Source organism: Takifugu flavidus, chromosome 20 (genome assembly GCF_003711565.1).
Source record: "Takifugu flavidus isolate HTHZ2018 chromosome 20, ASM371156v2, whole genome shotgun sequence".
In the NCBI taxonomy this organism is placed as follows: Eukaryota; Metazoa; Chordata; class Actinopteri; order Tetraodontiformes; family Tetraodontidae; genus Takifugu; species Takifugu flavidus.
The window spans coordinates 7,298,576-7,321,016 of record NC_079539.1 but is presented as its reverse complement, the minus strand read 5'-3'; the positions used below and the strand labels follow the sequence as shown (position 1 = coordinate 7,321,016).

General features: G+C 43.3%; 2 protein-coding genes and 1 long non-coding RNA gene across 4 annotated transcripts; 1 reads left to right on the top strand and 2 right to left on the bottom strand.

Moving 5' to 3' along the window:
- Positions 1-542: 542 nt before the first annotated feature.
- agxt2 (alanine--glyoxylate aminotransferase 2) lies at positions 543-11,449 on the bottom strand. 2 transcript variants are annotated; one of them, XM_057019411.1, is made up of 15 exons: positions 11,281-11,404; positions 11,061-11,085; positions 4,526-4,614; positions 4,270-4,460; positions 4,064-4,187; positions 3,894-3,988; positions 3,652-3,745; positions 3,348-3,441; positions 2,805-2,905; positions 2,643-2,735; positions 2,262-2,394; positions 1,740-1,828; positions 1,473-1,622; positions 965-1,063; positions 543-741 (listed from the first exon to the last, which is right to left on the bottom strand). In XM_057019411.1, exons 3-15 carry the CDS (start codon positions 4,559-4,561, stop codon positions 634-636), a joined length of 1,407 nt encoding a protein of 468 aa, XP_056875391.1. In that variant the 5' UTR covers positions 4,562-4,614; positions 11,061-11,085; positions 11,281-11,404; the 3' UTR covers positions 543-633. The 2 variants fall into 2 exon arrangements, with proteins under 2 accessions (XP_056875391.1, XP_056875390.1); XM_057019410.1 differs by lacking the exon at positions 11,061-11,085 and having other exon boundaries at positions 11,281-11,449.
- LOC130517509 (uncharacterized) lies at positions 9,153-10,925 on the top strand. The gene is made up of 2 exons (XR_008947727.1): positions 9,153-9,314; positions 10,385-10,925. It is a non-coding gene; the product is annotated as an uncharacterized LOC130517509 (long non-coding RNA).
- A 906-nt stretch (positions 11,450-12,355) lies between the features above and the next one.
- Positions 12,356-19,952, bottom strand: prlra (prolactin receptor a). Its single transcript, XM_057019399.1, has 9 exons — positions 19,777-19,952; positions 16,221-16,306; positions 16,010-16,142; positions 15,304-15,473; positions 14,700-14,866; positions 14,334-14,475; positions 14,100-14,196; positions 13,780-13,849; positions 12,356-13,708 (listed from the first exon to the last, which is right to left on the bottom strand). The coding sequence occupies exons 2-9, from the start codon at positions 16,282-16,284 to the stop codon at positions 12,695-12,697; spliced, it is 1,857 nt and encodes a 618-aa protein (XP_056875379.1). The 5' UTR covers positions 16,285-16,306; positions 19,777-19,952; the 3' UTR covers positions 12,356-12,694.
- Between the last annotated feature and the right edge of the window lie 2,489 nt (positions 19,953-22,441).

Sequence of the window (22,441 nt, the reverse complement as noted above, 5' to 3'; positions counted from 1 at the left end):
ACGCTTGTTCCTCTGCATGTAAGAACCATAAGGTGGACGTCTACCTGTTGGACGTGAGGATGTGGAATGTGTCAAGTGGTGAGGAACGAGACATTACGGGGGGAGATTAGCAGCACTGGAGGTCAGATTTGTGTTAAGTGGTTAAGTCTGATAGGAATTTCAAGGATGGAATAATAGTTACCACTGATGCCTGAGGTTTAAAGTTGCTAATTGCCTCGAATTGTAAAGTCTGGGAACTTTCCACTCAATCTGTGAGCGTGTGAAATGGAACAGTTGGAGATGTCTTTGTATTTCAGGGGTGGTCTCATTTGTCTTTTCATCATGGGGCCCGAAAAGAGAGGCTGAGGAGAGCCGCAATGCTGGCTGGACGCATCCAAGAATGTTAGAATAAACAAAGTTTCTTTGTACAGAGTTCAGTGATGTGTAAGCGATTATGTTTGGACAGCTGCCAGCTTAGAAAAGCTCAGTTTTCCCTTCAGATGAGTTTAATTTTCTGATGCTACTTAAAAAAAAGAAACAAACCCAAAACAGGTAAAACGTGATTAGGCACAGAGCAAACTACTTTTATTGGAATAGGAATCATAATTGAGAGAATTTGGTTTGATCCATTTAAGAGCTATTCTCCTGGACAGCTCATCTGACTCTTCTCTCCATGCAGTTGTGAACTGCCTTGTTAAAGACTGCCACAAAGAAATCAGCATCGTCCATGGTGACACACATGGGCGGTTTGATCCGGAAGGTCTGAAATGGTCAGAACAGAAAAGAGAGCAGATATGAAATGGTCAAAAACACACATCTGCGTAGGCAGCACAAATCTGGGTCATGTAACAAAAATTAGATGAGTTAAGATTAAGTCTTTAAGGTGGAGGAGTATGAGGAATTTCATCTGCAGAAATAGTGACTACCAGTATTAGTCTGTGTTGGTCAGCCTGACCCAGCTCATTTCAGAGCAGAGAATAGTTACCTGTCCATAAATTCCTCCTTTTCCAATCAAGACTCCCATGTCCTTAACATCCTCAAAGATCTCACTCATGACCTCAGGAGACAGCGGATCCCTACTGGCCTGTGGACGATGGACAGAGGACATGTAGCAGTAAGTTTCTGGCTAAAGAAAGCCTCATTTGGCTTAAAATGATGAAGCGGAAAGAAAACCCATTAGGAGTCTTAACGATCAAGCGTAATATTCACAATCCTCAAGTCCAACCTTGCTTTCTAAGGCCATTACTGGTAGTGGGTAGTTGCCGTGGCAACAGTAGAGGCCAATCATAATGTAATTTTGATAGGAAAACAACTGGAAGTCCAGAATTAGAGGCTCTCTGTATGTTCCAACACAGACCTCACACTCTTAAGGGTCACAGATGGACACTGCTGCTCCAGCTAATGGTTTAGTGGTGCAGCAGTGAGCCATGTCCCCCCGGCAGATGCAGAGCAGCACATTACTCGATGCATGTGTGGCGAGCTGGGATTCGCACCTTGTCTTTGACCATCTCCACTCCAATCATCAGGCCTTTCCCGCGGACGTCGCCGATGATCTCGTATTTGTCCCGGAGTTTTGCCAGTTCTGTCATGAGATGGGTGCCGACGTCGAGGCTGTTCTTCTGCAGGCCGTCCTCTTTGACAGTCTGCGAAGGAGACGCCAACTTTCGATACAATGTGCAGCAAACTGTATTTTTATTGCCCCATTGCCCGATTCCACAGCAAGAATCGCTGAACTAATCAATAGAAGGATTTCTCCTCACATCCAGCACAGACGAAGCGATAGCACTGGCCACCGGGTTTCCTCCGAAGGTGTTGAAGTGAACGGCCTTGTTAAATGAGGCTGCGATTTCTGTAAAACGAGAGGAAATGGTGATCACACCTCTGTTTGCTGCTGGGCAAGCCGTGAGGGGCAAAGAATGCTTTTTTGATTAGCCTAAGCCGAGCGACTGTACCTTAACAACCACCACTCATGCCCCCATTGCCAGGAATGGATAAATGCACTATACAGAAAGACCTATGGGTAGCCATAGCAACAGGCAATACAGGGTTAAGAGTTCATCCTAACTTCTATCAGCTTGGGGATAGTTTCAATTTTCTGAGACCACGTTCTTGTACTATTGAGTTAATAAGTTTGATTGACTGGCCCTTTAGTGCACTCATGCACAGGGGTAATTTCACCTCTCCGTGGTCTTCGGCTGGACCCTTGAGGGAGACATGTGCTATTGTGAAGGTGAATGTGGATGTACAGTATGTTCTTGCTGCGCTTTGCCTGTAGAACTCACCCGGTGTTGTAACAATAGCTCCCATGGGGAATCCATTAGCGATGCCCTTAGCCATTGTAACGATATCAGGAATAACCCCGTGACTTTGAAAGCCCCACATGTGGCTGCCCGTCCTCCCGAATCCAGTCTGGACCTGTTGGGCATAAAACCCATCCTGTTAATTGTTCTGAAGAGGCACTGCAGGGAAGCCTGCACAGCAAATTAATTCAAATTCATGCACATTTGACATCGAGGAAGGTCTTGATTCACCTTTTATTTTAAATTTGATGACATATGAGATCAGAATCAGACAACAGCAACAACAAATACTGCAGTTAGAATAATATTCCTAGTATTTACATTTCAAAGAGCAATGAGATCAACAAAGAATGAGAACCAAACCTCATCTGCAATGCAGAGCCCGCCTCTCTCCCTCACCAGTTCAAAGGCCTCCTTGAGATAGTTCTTAGGGTATTGGACAGCTCCGCCCACTCCCTGTGTACATGCATCATGACACATGTGCGACTGACTTCAGACCCAACAACCTTTATATTATGTTATTGCCTGTATTGGTTCCCCGAAGAAGGCAGCAATTCGACTAGGGACGCTGGTTGCGAACGTCTCTCTGAGCTGTGAGATGTACTGGTCCTTTGCCATGCAATGACCTGCGGGATCAAGCAAGGATGAAAGGAGAATACAACAAAGAGAATGATTCATTCACGACAATGCGCTACAAGGGCAGGGGTACAAAATGCTTACAATCGCCAATAAGGTCTAAACCAAACCTCTGAACTGCACAGAAATATAAATACTCATCAGATGACCTATCGATCCTAAAGCTTTGGAAAGTGGTGAATGAGTAACAGCCTGAGAATGAACTTATAGCACCTTATTTTATGTTGGTTTAAATGTATCTGTCAGTCTTTTAGGTATTTTAGGACAGACGAACTCCATAAAATAATATATAAGAACTGGGATTCAAGATCCCTCACAATCTAAATAGAGCAACATGTAACCAATGTTGAACTTGAGGTCTTATCTGCTCCTATGATTGTTTATGAGAGGGGTGCGAGGGCGCTGAACCGTAAGCACCAGCGTGTTTTGTACCTTGGGCACAGCTACATTCTCTGATGGTCTGCACAGGAGAGTCCCTGCAGTGGCTTCCTCCCCATATACCTCTGAACACATCGGGACACATGGTCTGTTCATGGGGCAGAAATCAAGTCAGCTGGTTAACCGTGCGATGCCGCACGATTAAATAAAAGGACATTTGTCTCGTGAGGCATTTATTTGCTGGGCTCACATCTGTGCATTTAAATCTCCGCGCTGCAACTCAAAGAACATTTTCCCCAGAGTTTTGACAAGGCAACTCACAACAGCCTTTTCTCTACCTGGTGTGTACTGTACATACGTTCGTGCAGCCTAGACTGCTGGCAACAGGATATTTGTAGCTGTGATTGGAGACGAGACCAGTGCTCTGCGGGCTGCCGCCATGGTACGATCCTCTGTAAGAGTAGAATCCATCATGATCAAACAAAACTGAACACACAACAAGACAGCAGGATGACGACAGACTATTGAACTGTTTTAAGTCTCCCCTGCGGCTCTGAGTTGGGCCAGTTAGTCCTCTATATTCTATCAAAGAAATCATACCTAAAAGTAATGACGTCAAAGTTGCCTGTGTGGAGTCGAGCCAGCATCACGGCCAGGTCATTGGCCTCGGAGCCGCTGTTGGTCAGATACACCACCTTAACAGGTGACACAGAGCGTGGTTACAATCTCTCCTTGACCGAAAACAAGGGAGAAGAAGACAACCGGCGTACCTTTAGGGGCTCTGGCAGGTTGGAAGCAAGCTTCTCACAATATTCATGGAGGGTGGGGTAGACGTAGATGTTTGTGGTGTGCCACAGTCTCTTCAACTGCCTCTCTGCAGCCGCCGTCACTTTCCTGTAGCGCCCAACACAAGCATAAAGCAGGAGCAGCCGTCTTGAGGTGTACACTGTGACTGAGATGCAGCCAAGGACCTTACGGGTGACTGTGGCCCACGCTGACGGTAGCCACGCCGGCAAAAAGATCCAGGTACCGCTTCCCGTCCACATCCCACAGCCACTGCATGTGACCCTGGTGGATGAACACTGGTTTCTTATAGAAGGTAACTTTCATGGTCATGGGGAAGCAATTCTGCTGGCGGATCTCCAACATTCGCTCTTTGGACATTCCCTGGACAACGACAGCACACGGGATGAAAACAGAGACGGATGGACAGGTGGACAGATTGATTTTACCTTGAATTCTTCTGGTTTAAAATCACACGGGGGCATTTCTGGGATGTCCTGGGTCGATGTTTTGAGGGCAGATTTCTGACATGATGCCCCTGTTGAATAGTTGCAGGTGCAAGAAAATAGACCCCCATTAATGGTTTATGCAGCAATGCATGCTGTCACAATGTACATGAATAAATCATAAATATTATGATGTCACCTGTGAGAAGAATTATTGTTGTTGTTATCGTTTCAATGCTATAGTGAGTATAGTAAGTAGATTTAGAATGTTTAAGGAATGTTAAAGAAAAGGAATGTATGAGTGTTTGAACCAAGTGTTGATGCTGTTAGGTACCCAGCACTGAGAGGTACCATGTTCAAGGACACGGAGAAGTCGGAGAAGGAATCATGAGGTCAGGTTGACATAAATCTTGTGTGCACCAAATAAAAGAGGAGAGCGAGCAGCAGACGGGCGGAGTTGAGAGAGGAAGCTTGAACTGCTCGTCAGCTCTCCCTTGCAAGGCCTCCTGTTGTCTGTGTGGTTGATCTGAGTCTAGTAAACGAACAGCGCGGGTGACCAAACATCACCCTCACAAAAATTGGTCCTTCGAGCCGGATCCCAAGACCTGGAGAGGAGCGCCGTGGGACGACTGAACGCCGAAGTCTGCGCAGCCGGAGTCAAAAAGACGTCCGAAGTGAAAGACCTTTCATCACGAGTTGACAGAAGGCCGGTCTTCGTCCCTCCCAGGGCGACCATCTCCAGTGACGGGAAGAAGGCACTAAAACAACTCAGAGAGAAACCATAGCGACAACGGAGTGAGTATAAGACACAAAAAGCGCTACACAGAAAATACCGCGGTATTGCCTGCCTGGTCATCGGGAGAGAAGCAGAGGCAAGATACACCCGCCTCCTCGGAGGTAGAAGCCTGGTGTATACTCTCCTGATCGAGAACGATTGACTATAAGGCCACGGCAGGGGGGCTGAACTAGATATCCTGTAGGGATTGAGGGTTGTTCAGTCGGGAGATCAGGCGTCTCCATTCAAATATATAAAAACTGATGAAATAAAGTGCAAACATGGGCAACCAACATTCTACAAAAGGTGCTGAATTCAAAAACCCAGCATCATGTAAACACATGGAAGACAAATATCCAGGTTCATGCTCATATGTTCAGCTGTGGATGACTAAGTTCAATTGGGATGGTAACTTAGACAGGCCAGGCAATATTACAAAATTAAAAGAAGTTACCATACTGAAACACAGCAAGTCCTCATGTGCGTTAATGGCAAGAAATGGGGCACTGTTAGAGGAGATTGGATCCCAGTGGATCCAGCCACTCAACAACCATGGCAGCCTGGCAGCCAAGAACTAAATGACAGACTTGACAGACTGTACGAGCGCATGCGAACTACTTTTACCAGACGAGCTGACTACAGCGCCATTACGGCCACGAGACAAAAGACTGACGAAAGTTTTGAAGACTATAGCATGAGAATGAAAGATGTGTTCCGAAAAAATAGTGGAATTCCGTATGCGGAAGAACCAGAAGGTCCCTACCAACAGCAGTTAAAGCAAGCTATACATGGGGGATCAAAATCAGAGATAAAAACCTGGGTAGAGAGACAATTAGTTGATTTCGGAACTAGTAACCTAAACCGCTATGAACAACATGCTATGCATGCTGAAAGACAATGCCAAAAAAGTAAGAACCAATCAACAGGCATGTTTTTCAATGCCAACCCTCTCCCAAGCCGAGGCCGAGGGCGTGGGCGAGGCCGAGGCAGAAGGGGAGGAGGAGGCAATTTCAGTGAAAAAGATCAGTGTCATTATTGTAAAAATTATGGACACTGGGAACGTGATTGTAGAAAGAAACAACGTGACCAGAGATACAATAGAGGACAGCAGCAAGGTTCTAATCCACCTCAACAATGACTAGAACTGGAAAAAGATGTCACAAAAATTAAAACAAATCAGGGCACAAAATTTGACCAATTTGAAAAAGATGACTTAGAAGATGTTTTAGACTTAGAAACCATCTTCCTGTTTGCTGAAGGCAAACCAGAAATACAACTGACCGTGTTAGGCAATTCTTTAACATTCTTAGTAGACACGGGTGCAGGTAAATCAGTAATTAGAGATCCAATAGCCCTGGCACCAACTTCTACACAGATTTTTGTGAGATCAGCAAATGGTCTCATAACTAAAGAAAGAATGTCAGTTCCTGTAGATGTTTGTGACCCTGTAAGTGGAATCACACTTAAAGCTCCTTTCGTGATCTCCACCACATGTCCCGTAAATCTGTTAGGAAGAGATCTTATCTCTCAGCTTCAGTTGATGATTCGTACCACAGCCGAAGGGATGTGGTCTGTAGATAGAATGGTTAATCTGTGGGTAAGAGAAGCAGATGATGTCATTCTTAGGACTTGTGAATTTTTGCAGATCATGGATCTTAGATTATGCGAAAATAACTGCCCCTTTACAAGCATTGATGTATGATAATCCCTTAGCAATGACTGATGTGTTAACTTGGACCCCTGAAGCTGAAGAAGCATTTACACACACAAAGCAGGCCCTTGTAGGTGCTGGAGTGTTAAAGCTGCCAGACTATCAGAAGCCTTTTGAGCAGGTCGTAGATTGCAAAGGTAATTTTATGACTTCAGTTTTGTTGCAAAAGCACGGAGATAAGAGGCAGCCAGTGGCCTACTACTCCCACAAGCTAGATCCCGTAGTTTGTGCACTCCCACCATGCGTTAAAGCAGTGGTGGCAGCATCTGAGGCAGTGAAAGCCTCCGCAGGAGTGGTGCTATACCATGAGCTAACTTTGCTAGTTCCACATGCAGTGTCAATACTGCTGCTACAAAGTAAGATAGCATTCCTGTCGCCAGCACGTCATCTTTCCTGCATGGCAGTGTTGCTGTCTCAGCCGAATCTGATGATTCGACGCTGCACAACCTTAAACCCAGCAACGCTGCTACCCACCGCAGAAGAGGGACACCAGCACAACTGCCTGGATGAGGTCTCCACCAAGGTCCTGCCGCGACCAGATCTCAGTGATGTCGCGTTGACTACAGGACAGACACTCTTTGTGGATGGATCATCAAGAAAGGATGACTGTGGACGCACTAGAACTGCCTATGCAGTAGTCACAGCAACTGAGGTGGTGGAGGCGAAACCACTTCCCTCCTCCTATTCTGCTCAAGCTGCAGAACTTGTCGCACTCACACGTGCTTGTGAACTAAGCAAAGGACAAGATGTTACCATCTACACAGATAGTCAATATGCATTTTCCACGCTGTTTGTGTTTGCTCAACAATGGAATTTAAGAGGGATGAAAACTTCGACGGGCAAACCGGTCATGCATGCAGAACTGTTAAAAAAGTTATTAGCTGCAGTACAGCAGCCACGTAAAATAGCTGTATGTAAATGCACTGCACATACTAACAACACAGACGCAGTCTCACAAGGCAATGCCTTTGCTGACAGAGCCGCAAAAGGCTGCAGCAAATAACAACACACTTCTTGATAATGAGGAATCATTTACCTTAGAACCTGCAGATAATGATATTCTAAAAGAAATGCAACAAAGTGCTCCAGAAAAGGAAAAGGCCACGTGGAAGAAGCGAGGAGCCAAACTGGATGATAAAGGACTATTAACCATAGGAAACAAGCCAATCCTTCCCCGAAATATGCATAAATGGGCAGCATTAGTGAGCCATGGGCCATGCCATGTCTCAACAGGAGGGATGGTACAGATGGTTAATGAACATTATTATACTATAGGATTTCATACATACTCAAAAAATTTTTGTTCACAATGTGCTATTTGTGTAAAACACAGCCCACAGGGAGCCCTTAAGGCCCCTGCAGGCACTACACCATTACCAAATCATCCATTTCACACAGTTTTTCTAGATTTTATTCAGCTAACACCATGTGAAGGTAAACAATATTGTCTAGTAGTGTTAGATGGATTTACTAGGTGGGTAGACATTTTCCCCACAGCAAAAGCAGATGCACTGACAGTAGCAAAAGTTTTATGTAGAGAGATCATTCCCAGGTTTGGCATCCCGAAGGTCATCTGGAGCGACAATGGAAGCCATTTTGTAAATGAGATAGTGAAAACTGTAGGAGTAACTTTGGACATTGATTTGAAGAATCACTGTGCATACCACCCTCAGAGTGCAGGATTAGTTGAAAGAGTCAACGGTACTATTAAGAACAGACTGAAGAAGTGTATGGACGAGACAGGAAAGAACTGGATGTTTTGTCTCGACCTGGTGAAATTATGGATGCATATAACACCACACAAGAAAACAGGCATCACACCCTTTGAAGCATTATATGGGCGGCCTTATTGCCTACCATACTTTGCAACAACAAATGAGCTAAAACATGTTGAGGAAACAATAGCAGATTATCTGAAAAAAGTGTTACTTAACCGATGTGTGAATACAGTAAATGTTCTGCCTAGTCCTGTGTCTTCCACAGATTCCACCCCCCAGGAACCCATTCAACCGGGCGACTACGTGTGGGTGAAGAAGTTTGTGCGAAAGAGGTGGAACACGCCTAGATGGGAAGGTCCTTATCAAGTACAGCTGACCACAAAGACTGCAGTTCGAGTGGACGGAAAACTGTCGTGGATACACCTTTCCCATTATAAAAAACAGAAAATTCTTCCAGGTGAAGGCGAGGGAGCAGTGGCGGACTCTCCGTAAACGGCTGACGGCCTGTATAGGTCCAGCAACGGCTGAACCCCGTCGGAACCTGTGAAGAGGATCTAAAAGGAAATGAAGTTGTTCTTCCTAATTGTGGTGAGTGCTGTGACGGCAGGGCTCGTGAGTTTTGGTCTTTGGAACTTCCGACAGGAGGGAGGTAATCAGGGACAGAAAGATGCTCTGAGACAGGATGAGAGCTACGCGCGCGCTAAACGCACCATAGTTAGCCACTTAGAACATTCATGGTTAGAACAAAATCCAGAGTCCTCACACACTTACAGTTTGAATACATGGTGGCGCTATGCTAATTTCACAGTTCGGACACAGAATCATTCTCGTTGTTACGTTTGTTCTATGCTACCAGTTTCTGTGCATACACCGCGAGTAACTGCTGAACCGATGACAGGGAGTGTAGGACAGTGCTTTGTCCACATAGGGCTAAGCCGTGACACGAACTTCACACTCAAGTTGTTGGACGGAACGTGGTTCACTCGCAGCAACTGCACCCAAGAGCCACTACGGACAATGGCAGGGAAAGCCAATAGATTCAGATTCCCTGTGCTAGGTGCAATAAATCACACATCCTGTTATTCAAACCACATGACTCAGTGTGGGGCACAGATGTACCACGAGAGTTTAAGCATTGGTCAACCGGAAATAAAGTGACCTTGACTCTCTTTCCGTGGATAGGAGTAGGAAAGAACATATTGAGATTGGAAACAGTTGATTATAGGTTGAAAGTATTTACTAATTTGACAAAAGTTGCTCTCACTGGAGTCAAGGAAGAAATAACAGCGCTAAGACTGATGACCATGCAGAATAGGATGGCCTTAGATCTCATAACGGCCCCCCAGGGAGGAGTTTGTGCAATGGTAGGAGATTACTGTTGTACGTTCATCCCAGAGAATGATGCGGACGGTCACCTGATAGATAGCGCATTGAGTAATTTAACTAAACTACAGAGAGCTATGATTGATGATGGTAGTCCCCCACCAGACTGGCTTACAGGAATGTTGTCAAGGTGGAGGGAACTGTTGTTCAAGATAGGAATGATGATAGGGATAGTGCTGCTAGTATTAGCCATACTAGCTTGCTGTGTAGTACCTCTTGTTCGGGGTTGCATTGGCCAGCTCGTGGGATCAGCTGTTACTAGTACTTTGCTGCAGGTGGAAGAACGATCTCTACTGGACAACGATGAAGAGGAATCAGAAGAAGAATGGACAAATGTGATGCAAGATGTAAATGAAATGTTTGAGATGTCTTAAGCTGTACCCATGTTGAACTCTGAGTGTAAGAAATGTGTTTCTAGGAAAATGACGTAATGCATTTAAATTTCATGAAATGAAATGATGTAATACTGACAATGAGAATCTAGACGCATTTAACGATAAACAGGAGGGAAATGTGAGAAGAATTATTGTTGTTGTTATCGTTTCAATGCTATAGTGAGTATAGTAAGTAGATTTAGAATGTTTAAGGAATGTTAAAGAAAAGGAATGTATGAGTGTTTGAACCAAGTGTTGATGCTGTTAGGTACCCAGCACTGAGAGGTACCATGTTCAAGGACACGGAGAAGTCGGAGAAGGAATCATGAGGTCAGGTTGACATAAATCTTGTGTGCACCAAATAAAAGAGGAGAGCGAGCAGCAGACGGGCGGAGTTGAGAGAGGAAGCTTGAACTGCTCGTCAGCTCTCCCTTGCAAGGCCTCCTGTTGTCTGTGTGGTTGATCTGAGTCTAGTAAACGAACAGCGCGGGTGACCAAACATCACCCTCACACACCTCATTAATCTAGACTCCTAAAAATGTCACAACAAAAATGACATGATAATTATATTACTCACTCGTCTCACTGACTTGCAAATTGTTCTGTGTCACATAAATAACAAGTAAAAAACAAGTTTAATTGTTTAAAATTCATGCAAACACTGGCTAAATTTACAGCAAATTTCTTTATTGCATCTGTAATAGCATCTAACTCACTATGTAATTAAATTAAAGAGTCAGAGCTGCGTGTCAGAAGAACACCAACCCAGTGAATGGTTGTTTTCATGGTTTACTCACCAGCAACAAACACACTCCTGCAGGTCTGCCCCACCACAGACCAAGAGCGGAAAAATAAACGGGACTTCAGTGGCAACATGTCGCATATAGTAGACTGAACTTTCCAACAACTAGAAAATGATTCCACCGAAGCGGGGTTGGGAGGGAGAGTTCATGTATCCATCGGTGATATAACGTTTTTGAACTTCCGGTATAAAATAAAACGTAATACATATTTTAAATAAACATGTTATTTTTCCGCTTTACAACAGGCTCTATCATTAATAAATTGGCGCATTAACGCAACTCCAAAACGTGAATATAACAAAATGTCAAGTATCTTATGTTTCTTTCAAAATTTGGAATTATTTTAATCCGGAAGTCTAAATGTGTTGATAACTTTCCAACTTGATCGAGTTTTAACCCCGCCCACTTTTTTGACAATTTGTCCCCACAGTGGTAATAATTGACTTAAAAATGAAATATAAGACGAGCTTAAATCTTTTACTTGACTAAATACAAAAGAGAAACAGAAAGTCTTAATCTGTTATATCTTCTCTGAGATACATATAGCACCTCTTATTGATAATTCACCCTTGACTTGTTCTTTGCCCCCAATGTTTTGTTCTGCAGAATGCCAGGTTACTGATCAACTAAAGCAAGTTCCAACTAGAAAGCAGGCTGACTCCAAATGGATACTAAAAACATCTATATTTGAAGGTTTATTTATTAAAATAAAGTGTTTTTTTAATTAAATCCAATTTGGCACCATTAAGAGCTCCCGATGAATATTTCATCCTATTATGCAATTTTGTAATTATTTACTGATCTTGTTTTCCCTGCAGTATTGATAAGGATTACAGGCTTTCCAGTAAGCGCATTCTCAAACCAGACCGAGGAGCTGTTTTTATCATAATTATTGTTGTTGCTCACTACAGCGACATTATGGTTTTGGGATAACTGGTTATTAAATTCTTGGCATCACTGAGATTCAGTTCACAATGAAGCAATTAAGACAGTACAATCAATAATATGACACTAAAACATATGTATTTGATATATAAGTAGTGTGACAACAGATCAACCATTAATATAATTATTCATCTTTTTGTCAAACATTTTTTTAATTCCCTCTTTTAAAAACACAATTGCAACACATTTTCATATTACATGAGTGTACATAAATATATTTCAGTAGAAAACCATAACGCAGTGATACATGTGCCTGTACTGTGAAAAGGAACGTAATCATTTATAATCACAAATAATTCCACATACTTTGTACAATCATTTGACTCCTTCTGAAGGACTGATCTTATTTTCAGTCATTGTATCGTTGCAGTGCAAATGTCTCCAACCATTTCAATGTTTATTTTCCCGCTCAAAGCAGGCCTTCCTGAGCCAAGCTCTGCTACCTGTTGAACTAGTGATGCTCCTAGTGGGAGGGCAGCATGCACATGGTTGACGTGTCAACATAACCGCTGGTTGTTAGGATGGTTTGCCCCCTGATGGCAGATGCAGGGTCTTTAGTCATGGTGACGGTGGAGTATGTGTGGCAGCCTCCTTTCGCTCCGTCTGGATGCCGCTGCTGGTTGCTGTAGTCTTTGGTTTCCTCTCTCTGAAGGAGCAGCATGTTGCCCCTATCAACGCCTTTCACTTTGCTGTAGTACTTCCCCATTTGTGCGGAGCCATCGGGCTCATCTGCGTGCAGGAGTAGCTCGCTGGTGACCCTCTGAGCATCGGCATTATTGGCGGGCTCTAAGGCGGCTGATGTCAGGCCAGCGGGTGCCCGTTTGAGGCCGATGCTGGAGATGTCAACGTTACTGTGGGACTGCAGCTTCCTGCAGGACAGCATCTGTGGATGGAGAACACAGGGATGCTTCTCGTTTGTTGTGAACTCTGGCCGGAGAGCGCCAGGACTTGGGTGGTTGACGTAAGAGGATGCAGACCCTGGAGGGAACAGGTTGTCGGAGGGGTAGTGCTGCCTGGCCATCACAAGTGATCTCTGCTGTTCCAGCAAGTCCGTGCCATTCTGAGGTAATGAGGAAAACACAGACGGCCACGTCTTCACTCTCCCGTTGCAGATAGCGGGGCCGGCCATGTTTTCATGACAATTTGCCATCATTTCCTCATTCCAGGACATCTTCTGCCTCTCTGCACCCATCTCCGCTCTTCTTTGGTCCTCATCCATTAGTTCTTCTTTCGTCGCTCCGCACTTATCTGTCAGCAAAGTGTGGCTGTCGCAGCTGCCTCGGCCAGAGTCGCTGTCAGATGTGGAGCACTCAGATTTGAAGCTAACGTCGAGTAAATCCTTGCTTTCGAGTTGGCCTTGCTCCTTGGGGATGCACACCTCCAGATATTCCACCAGGATGTCGTCATAGTTAGACGGTGCAGACAGTGGGAAATTGGACACCATCAGTGCGCTCAAGACCTCCTCGGACTTACCGTTCTAAACACAAGTTGGAAATTAAGCTTTTTCATGTTTATCATCTGCAGCCAAATAGGGGAAATTATGCTCACCTTGAGCAGTTGTTCATCAAAGCCTTTGATTTTAGGGCCGGGAACAGGTGGCAAAATGCAATGCTTCAGACTTCACATGTGGAAAACAACAGAATGAGAGATTTGTTTGTTAATAAATACAAATATCTTAAAATGTCCACATGCAAATTCGGTCTCCTGTATTAGTTTTATTGGTGTCTATACACTTGACAGAAATGCTGATGTGCCAGAGTTCCCGTAGCCATGTGTGAATTGACGCCGGATTCAGCGTTCTACCTAACGAAATAAATAAGGGTGCAGCAAATCGGTGCAGTTAAACAACAAACAAATGGCTCTGTTACCTGTGGCTGTTCACATATAGGAGCCATGAGACAATGAAGACGATAATGGCAGAAAAGGTGATAACCGTTATCCACATCGACTTCTCCTGATGGAAATCTGTGAGATAAACAAGTGCTTCAGTGTGGTGTGAAACAGCAAAGGTGACTCATTTTGGATTATTTCATTCATTTAATTTTCAGAGAAAGTTATAATAATAATAATAACAATAACGGTAATGGCAGTAAAGAGCTTACACTCTGGGACTTGAACCTGGGAAGGAGAACTCCATTCGCTCCAGAAGCCATGATCAGGTTTACACCGCACCTGAACCAGGTATGTGCCGCCTGACCGCAGGCTGAAAATGTTAAACATCTTCTGCTGACCGGCGAGATGCACCTGGAGACATGGGCAATTGATGCAAAATGAGGACTTATGACACTGGAAGGAGAACCACTCGGGGTAATAGTGGGCACAGTTTAACACCCTTCTGAGCGTGTAAAAATGGGAATCTACTGATGATGTCACTGGGAACAAGCTCGAGTGATTAACTATGATTGAAACGGGGTTCTCCCTGTTAAAAGGACAGGTTTGAAGGCTGATGTTCTGTAACAAGTCCGAACCTCCCAGTCGTTTCGTCCCTCCAACTTGACACGGATCTCATAGATGAGTGTGATCCAACCGGAGCGGGTGTCAGCCTTATGCGGTGGTTCCCATGACACCCGCAGGAAAGGATAGCCGTTGTCCTCCATTATAACCACTCTCAGCTTCTCTGGAGGGTTAGGCTTGACTGGAGAGGGCAAATGAGGGGACATGAATAATGTCGGTCATCACAAACACTGCATTACATTTTGTTGTTTGTGTATCTTGGCAGCATCGGGGGAGGGTGATTTTTACAGTGCCAAGTATTTACACTCCTTTTTACTTAATAGGCTGTTCCGTTTGTGCTTGTGACTGGAAAAGGTCCTACCCAACCGGTTGCAGTAGTGAAGCAAGCCATTTTGTTTTGTATTCACAAGTTGCAATAGGACTATTTCAGCACACAGTGCATTTCTAAGTTACACAATGCAAAGTACAACTGCATGGTAGCTATTTTACACCAGTTTTATGCATAAATGTGTAATTAAGTCATAACTTAGTCACCTTTTGTCCACATGCCAACAACCTGCGGTACCGTTTATAACAAGAGATTTGCACTAGCAGGGAAAATAACAGCGCTCGTCTCACCGATGTACACTACATCCACGTCCACGGAGTCTGAGAAGGTGCTGCCCAGCTCGTTCGTGGCCACCACAGTGATGTTGTAGTTGACCCAGATGGACGTGTTGTTCTTGTTGAAGAAGCAGGAGTTCTCTCCGGCCGTCTGATAGTCAGGACACTCGTACACGGTGTCAGAGCTGCACAGGGTGGACGGCAGGGAGAACAGCTCAAATTATACAGGACTTGTTTCAGTGCATTTCCAAAGACCAGCCCATATTCTTGGGTTTAGCTGTCCTAATATCTTAGAAAATAGTCCTATTGTTCTTCCTTTTTCCTGTCCCTGCAAAATGCTCCATTATTTCAGCAACTACACCACAATTGAATGAAAAATATTAATTCTCCTTTACCTTTATTTTGAAAGTTAAATATCTATTATATGTAATGCTAAAGCACATTGCAGTTATATCAGCAGATAAATAATAAATATTCAGATTATGTTGTCCTGTTCAGATTCATTGGAGCCAAATTGGGTTTCTACTTTGTCAGTACATTAGTATCTCTTAGATCAATTAATCTGTGTAATTTAAAAGATTTCAAAGCTTTAGATACTTTTTTCCATCTTGAGAGAGAGAAAGAATTCCCATTTTATTATTTTCCTGCATGAGCAGCAATCCAAAATAAATTGCTCAAAAGTGAAATAATGCACGGCAGCACCAAAATAAAGGTCACTGACTTCTCTTTGCGGTAGTACAAGGCATAAGTGGTGGGCAAGCCCCCATCCGATCCTGGTTCCCACCAGCAGGTGAACGTCTCTTTTTCAGGAGAACGACATCGGATCAGAGTGGGCTTCCCTGGAAGGCTGTGAGCTAAAAGCAGGAGGAAACAAAAACAAGCATAAATGAGAGTTACAAATGCCGCAGAGGTTTGAGTGAGAAAAGACTTACTTGTTCCCTCTGCATTAAGGGAGAAGACCAGCACAAACATCAGATGAATTATGGCCTTCTTCATCCTGACACCGAGCGTCTGGGCTCTTGGACAGAGAAAGAGACGGGATGTGTTCAGTGGGTGTTTGTGCCATAAAAACAATCATGGCTTACCCAACAAAGGGGAATTACCGTAGATGGGATTCTTGTTGATTACGTGCTAAACTTGAGATTGAACCGTGCCTCAATAAGAGGAGAGAGATGATGATGTATAAAGCACCGCCCAGGTGAAGCAAAGAGGAAAACAACCCATAATATAAGACTACTGCTAAGGTCACAGTAAATAAACAGTACTGGATGATGGTGTTTTTCCTTTTGGCAGTGTGTTTACAGAATTCTATCCTTACAGAGTAGGTTGTAAAGAGATGTATGTACCTGAATTAAATATGAAAATGTGACACGTGGAAAATATGAAAAAAAGAAAATCCACTAGAGAATGCCATTTCACTAAGGATTAAAAAAAACATCCTTTCTGTTTCAGATGACCTCTACCAGCTGGCACATAAATGATTGCATAATCCGGGCCAGTCCAGGCTTTTCCCTCAGCGGCACAGACAGACAGACAGGCAGGCAGGCAGGCAGGCAGGCAGGCAGGCAGGCAGGCAGGCAGGCAGGCAGACAGACAGACAGCAGGCAGGCAGGCAGACAGACAGACAGACAGACAGACAGACAGACAGACAGACAGACAGACAGACACCAGAGAGGCTGGATTTGTCTCTTCCATTCACACCATTCACAAATTTTGCTTTGGAGTCATTACCCGACCTGACCCTCCAGCTCTGTCCCCACTGGGTGGGCTGTGCTGGGGTGGGAGAGGAGGATGAGTGGGAATGGGGAGGCAATATCGATGTGTCAGGGACACAAACAACTGGAGGGGGACGAATAAAATGTTGCGCTGACAGGTGCATGTCGCATGCATGTCAACTGTCTGGAGAAACTTCAGGAGTTAAATAAGGTTGAGTCTCTTGAAATTAAATATTACAAAGAATATTCCAGATAAGGTGATTTATAAACCGGCCAACCAAGCTGAAGTACCTTATAAAAGCACACTCACACTAAAAAGTCACATGGCTCACTGCTGTTGCTGTACGCCACTAGACTAATTAACATCTCTTAAGGTGGATCCACTTACTTAAACACTTTTAGCAAGTTAATGTCCTCACCTCTATGATTTTAATAACTTCATCATGATCTGATAATTGGCATTAAGGTTAAGGCATTGGATTAGCTTCTTGCTGCATATAGCCTTCTTGCATAATCAGTTGCCCAAACTGAATAAGCTGCTAAGCTGGGGGTATGCCAGCCATGTGCCTCTCTGCCCTTCGTATAATATATCTGAATGTAAAATATAAAGTGTATTAGAGCACATTTAATATTCAATTGTTTTTCTTCTGCTGCCTCTCAGGCTTTTCTTGACATTGTACTGTTAATGCCTCCAAACCATGCAAACACTACCCATTCTAGTGTTTGTTTACTGCACCGCAGTTTAATAAGATGACTAAAATATTGCTCCAATGCTCATGAATTATTGACAATTTGTCATGACCTCCTAATTCCCAAGGTGGAGGCTAAGACGTGCCATTAGTAACCTGGATAACTACAACAAAGGAGTCACGGTTAATGATCACAACAGCAGGCTTGATTTCTAAGAAAGGCTTTCTCTGCTGTGGCCTGAACAAACAACCCCATATGTGCTCAAGACACACCGATCAGCCACAACACTGAAACCATAATGCTGGCAGCCAGTCAGGAGAAGCCTCTTCTGGGTCCAGGTTGCCTGGCTGGCCCATGGATGCTCACGTGGATTGTAATCTGAAGAGTTCGACAGTTGCCAGGTCACAGTCGTAGGCCTCCATGATGATGCTGCTGAAAGCAGCTCAAAAAGCAATCAAATATCTTTTCTCTCATCTCTGTAGGAATTCAGGATGTAGTTTGGGAAAAAGGTGAAGGCATTAAAAAGTTTTTAGCTCCACCAGTAAGAGCTGGGTGATTTTGTTATTCTTAATTCTTTATGTGATTAAAAAAAAACATGCCATGGAAGAGTGAGAGTTAGAAAGCTGACCTTAAGATGGTTTGTTTCAAGACAATCCACTGCTTTTTTTTCTATCACACCCTACACCTAAACCTGAAACGCTGCACATTTCTGCCCACGTCAGAAAAACCAGTTTGATCGTTTCCCTTTCCAGGAATTTCTTTTGTCTCAGGGCCGTGAGCAAGGACAACAGCGTACGTGACGGAAATCTTTGTAGCTGAGACTAAAGGCGAGATGTGGTGCGCTACCATGGAGATAAACACATTTATATGCTGGACCTCTGTGTCACCCTTCACAGTGTGGATATGACGCCCATAACACGTCAATCTCGTGGCAATAAAGAGGTTGAGATTAACAATAAATCCCACCTGTTTGTAAATGTATATATGAATCTTTGGTTCCATTTAACTTAATTCCACCTGAGCACCGTAATATACAGAGATCATGTAATGCCACTGGACATAAAGATTAGTGATCTTTCTTAAACAAATACTAATGTCAGCCCATAAAAACTTAATAACTGAATGGATTGAAGTTTCAATCCTAGCATGTCTGCACGCATGAACGAGCGCTCATTCTTCACTGCAGAACCACAACTAACTTGATGATCTAGTGATATCCCATCACAATGACGTACAATGAGTAACCAATTTTAGTGTGGCTGATGTTGCCTCTGATATTACATATCCTGTAAATCGCTCTCGTTTGGAACCAGCAGCTGGGACATCCGCGTTTGTAGACAGTTTCCCTGTTTATGATGGCAAAACAGTGTCTGGTTAGACATCTATGAAGGAATATCAAAACATTTCTCCACATGCATCTTAGGTGTAATTTGAAGAATTTGTTTTGCGGGTATTTGATTCCACCTACAGGATTTCTGAAGGGAGGGGTAATAAGATCTAAGGCATTTAGCAACGCTTGCCTCACCCATGTGTGCAACTCTCAGACAGGAATTTCAAACGCACGTTTTGAAATGAACTTGGTGTACAATCTGAGGTTTTATTCTGCAAAAGAGAATGACGGTCGTAACTGTAGCTGCTAAGTGGTTTCCTAATGAGTCTAAATAAAGCCCAGTGGAGAAGGTGCAAGCACCTAAACCTCTAAAGCAGCCCTGTTGATCAGCTTGGAGCTATAAAGGAGCACCCGGTGTGCTTAAGTTGTCTAAAGACCTTTGCACCAGGAGATCTTCATCTCCAACATCAACTTCCCACACTGAAGAACAACCTGCAACTCCATCAGTTGTCAGGCCACAAACAAACTCATCAAAAATAAATAAATAAAAGAAACAAAGACGTAATCCAGTGATGTAATGTCCAGGCTCATTTAGGCATGCCGTTTTCTTTGCTGATTTCTTGTTATCTGAGTAAACAACTAAATGATTGTATTTTCTTTAAAACAAACAAACAAACAAACAAACAAAAACTTGTTTCACTGTGTCAACCAAAGCAGGCTTCAGAATTTCACATTTAAAACTGTGTTTCTCACCTGCGGTTGGAATCTCAGGTCTTTCCTTCCGTGTCCTATAAGATGGAATACTGTTGGTTCCGAAGGGCAGATTTCCCGACTGCTTCCAGTGTTGTACAGCGGGGTTGATAACGGACAAGTGTTCATATAGATCACTGCCAGCCGGTGTAAGTGCCCCCTCCCAGGGAAATAAAATTCTCTTTCCACTCTTCGACAGTTCAAGGGTGGGCGGGGCTTGGGCGGACACTCCAGTAAACCACGCCCCCGTGAATGCCGCATCCTCAGCCATGCTTGCTGATATGGATAAACACACCGAGGGAAAGAATAGTAATGATGACAGGATACAGCCAAAACGCTGACCATTAGTCTTAGGTTTTTATTCAGTATGTTGCAGCAAATAATGAGCTTAGCGTCTACAGCCTGAATAATACATTTACAGCAACAAAACATTTAACGTTAGGCCTCATATTAAGTTGGATCACTATCTCGAAGACATTGAAACAGAGACATAATGGTTAATTATCTTTAACCCCCTGTTCAGAGCACCTTGTTTGTCCTTCTATCGGTTCCTCTTTGTCACTGTGCACCTGAAAGAACTGATGGATGACTTTGGTAAAGGTAGAAGAAAAGGGGTCACAACATCGCTATCTTACCACAGAAGGCTTCTGATGGGAACAACTGAAGGCTTTTTGCACCTTTGATGAACATAATAGTTTATAGTCTCCGATCATTGTCCACTGTGTGAATTAACTTCCTTTTGCTCATGTTCAGTTTATTGGCACGTCAACTCAGCATACACACCTTGGAAAATAAAGATGCGAAATAAAACTGACAACATGACGTGATTTCCAATGTAAACGCTTTCATTTAATAATACAATGACACTTTTTCCACTGATGTTCCAAAGCAGGATAAAATAATTCTGCTGCGGGAAATTCGTAAACAGGTAGAGCATTTCAGTAGTAGTCTCTGAGTTTTTCTGGAATTAATATTAGTTTATGTAAATGAGAACGCACAGAACGACGTGATTTGAGACAGGCGCTCACACGAAGTAAATCAGGGTGTTGATAAAAAAACTAATGTCGGATCTCCCGCCCCCCACCGGCTTCATCTCTACTTAGAAGCAATAATGTTACATAATACGGCCATCTGCTCATCGCATCGATTTAAAAGTCAAATGCACATGGTCCCACTGAACACCAGTGAGATATCAGACGGGCACACTTTCGATGAATTTCCCAGGGTTCAATACTCACTTCGCCCAACTATTTATTCGAATAATAAATCAACTCTAAAAAGGGATCTAATTAAATTTCTTCCCCTTTTTGCTCCCAACACCTTAGAATAATGCTCTTACCAACAGGTTCTCCCATTCTTTCCTATGTAAACCAAATCAACTTTACTCAGAAAATGTCTGCATTTGCCATTATAAAACTGCATTAATTTCCCACGAGCAATAAAATCCACACTGTAAGGTGGTATTTTTAAAACAAATTCAGATAGGTGTTTTTTCCCAGAGATTTTCAAGCAATTATTGATGTTGCAATAATAGCCCTTAATATAATTGCTGTAGGTCCTTAATGTTCTATTCGCTCAGTTTAGTGGTCAACACTTCCAGAGACGTTCGATGTCAATTTTCAAGAAGTTAATTTGAAAATTGATTCAGTTCACCGGGGTTAAAATGAACAAATGCAATCGAACGCGTTCCGACACGACAGGGCACGAACTACCGGGCACAAAGTCAGCCAGTGATATAAGAAACAGCCGTCAACTCTTTTTAATTCCCAGAGGATGCTTATTTTTACTGAAAATAAAATAAAATCGGAGTACTGCATCAACTGTGAGCGCACTCTGTTTCATTTACGTTTCAGGCGCTTCCACTTGGGAGTCTGCGCATGCGCAAAACCACACCGATCTTCGCCCACCTAACTATATATTACCATCTAGCGACGATATATGAAATGACAATGTTATTTTGCTTGCTTTTTCCCCCGGCGTTTTTTTTTTAACCTGATATTAAATACATATGGGCACGTAAAAAAAGATCATATAACAAAATGATTCCATATATATTCACTTGATTTATCATCATCTAACGATTTATGAATAGAATATTTTTAACATATGATCAGTTTATTCACAGTTCATAAACAAGAACATTTTTTATCATACCCTGGGAATTTTCGTATGCTCTACACCAGGCATTAACCATCAAAGAAAAAAATAATAGTTGAAAGCTCTTTATATTGTTTTGTGCATAAACAATGGGTTCATTTAATCAGTTTTACCCTCATGACGACTCTAATAACTCTTAAAGTTGCATCGATGTAAATTCTAAATAGATTTTTATTCACTGATATGCTTCTGTCTGTTACCCTGCTTTGGATGGCCATAGTGTTTCAAGTCCCGCCCCCACGGTGATCACGAGCAAAGCTGACCACAAGAGTGAGTATAAACATAATAATAAATTGATAGTTAAATGTTATTTATGTATAGAGCCCCCAAATATCTCAACAATGTTAGTTATACTTTGGCAATTCACCCTCACACACCCCGGAAAGGTGAAAACGTACGACACACCCACGCCACGCCCACGCCACATGCTAATGAGCACCGGGGCGTGAATGTCATATTTGATTGGCTAAAATTAACAGCAATCACAGCTATTCAGTTCGTGATTGGCTAA

Excerpts from the sequence above, each read along its gene's own strand:
- agxt2 (XM_057019410.1), bottom strand. The coding sequence starts at position 11,359 with ATGTTGCCACTGAAGTCCCGTTTATTTTTCCGCTCTTGGTCTGTGGTG. Across the intron at positions 2,395-2,642 it reads GGCTCTGCATTGCAGATGAG|GTCCAGACTGGATTCGGGAG; the intron begins GTTTGGTTCTCA and ends TATGCCCAACAG. Across the intron at positions 1,064-1,472 it reads TGGAGATGGTCAAAGACAAG|GCCAGTAGGGATCCGCTGTC; the intron begins GTGCGAATCCCA and ends CATCGTCCACAG.
- prlra (XM_057019399.1), bottom strand. The coding sequence starts at position 16,284 with ATGAAGAAGGCCATAATTCATCTGATGTTTGTGCTGGTCTTCTCCCTT. Across the intron at positions 14,476-14,699 it reads AGGGACGAAACGACTGGGAG|GTGCATCTCGCCGGTCAGCA; the intron begins GTTCGGACTTGT and ends CCATGTCTCCAG. Across the intron at positions 13,709-13,779 it reads TTGATGAACAACTGCTCAAG|AACGGTAAGTCCGAGGAGGT; the intron begins GTGAGCATAATT and ends ACTTGTGTTTAG.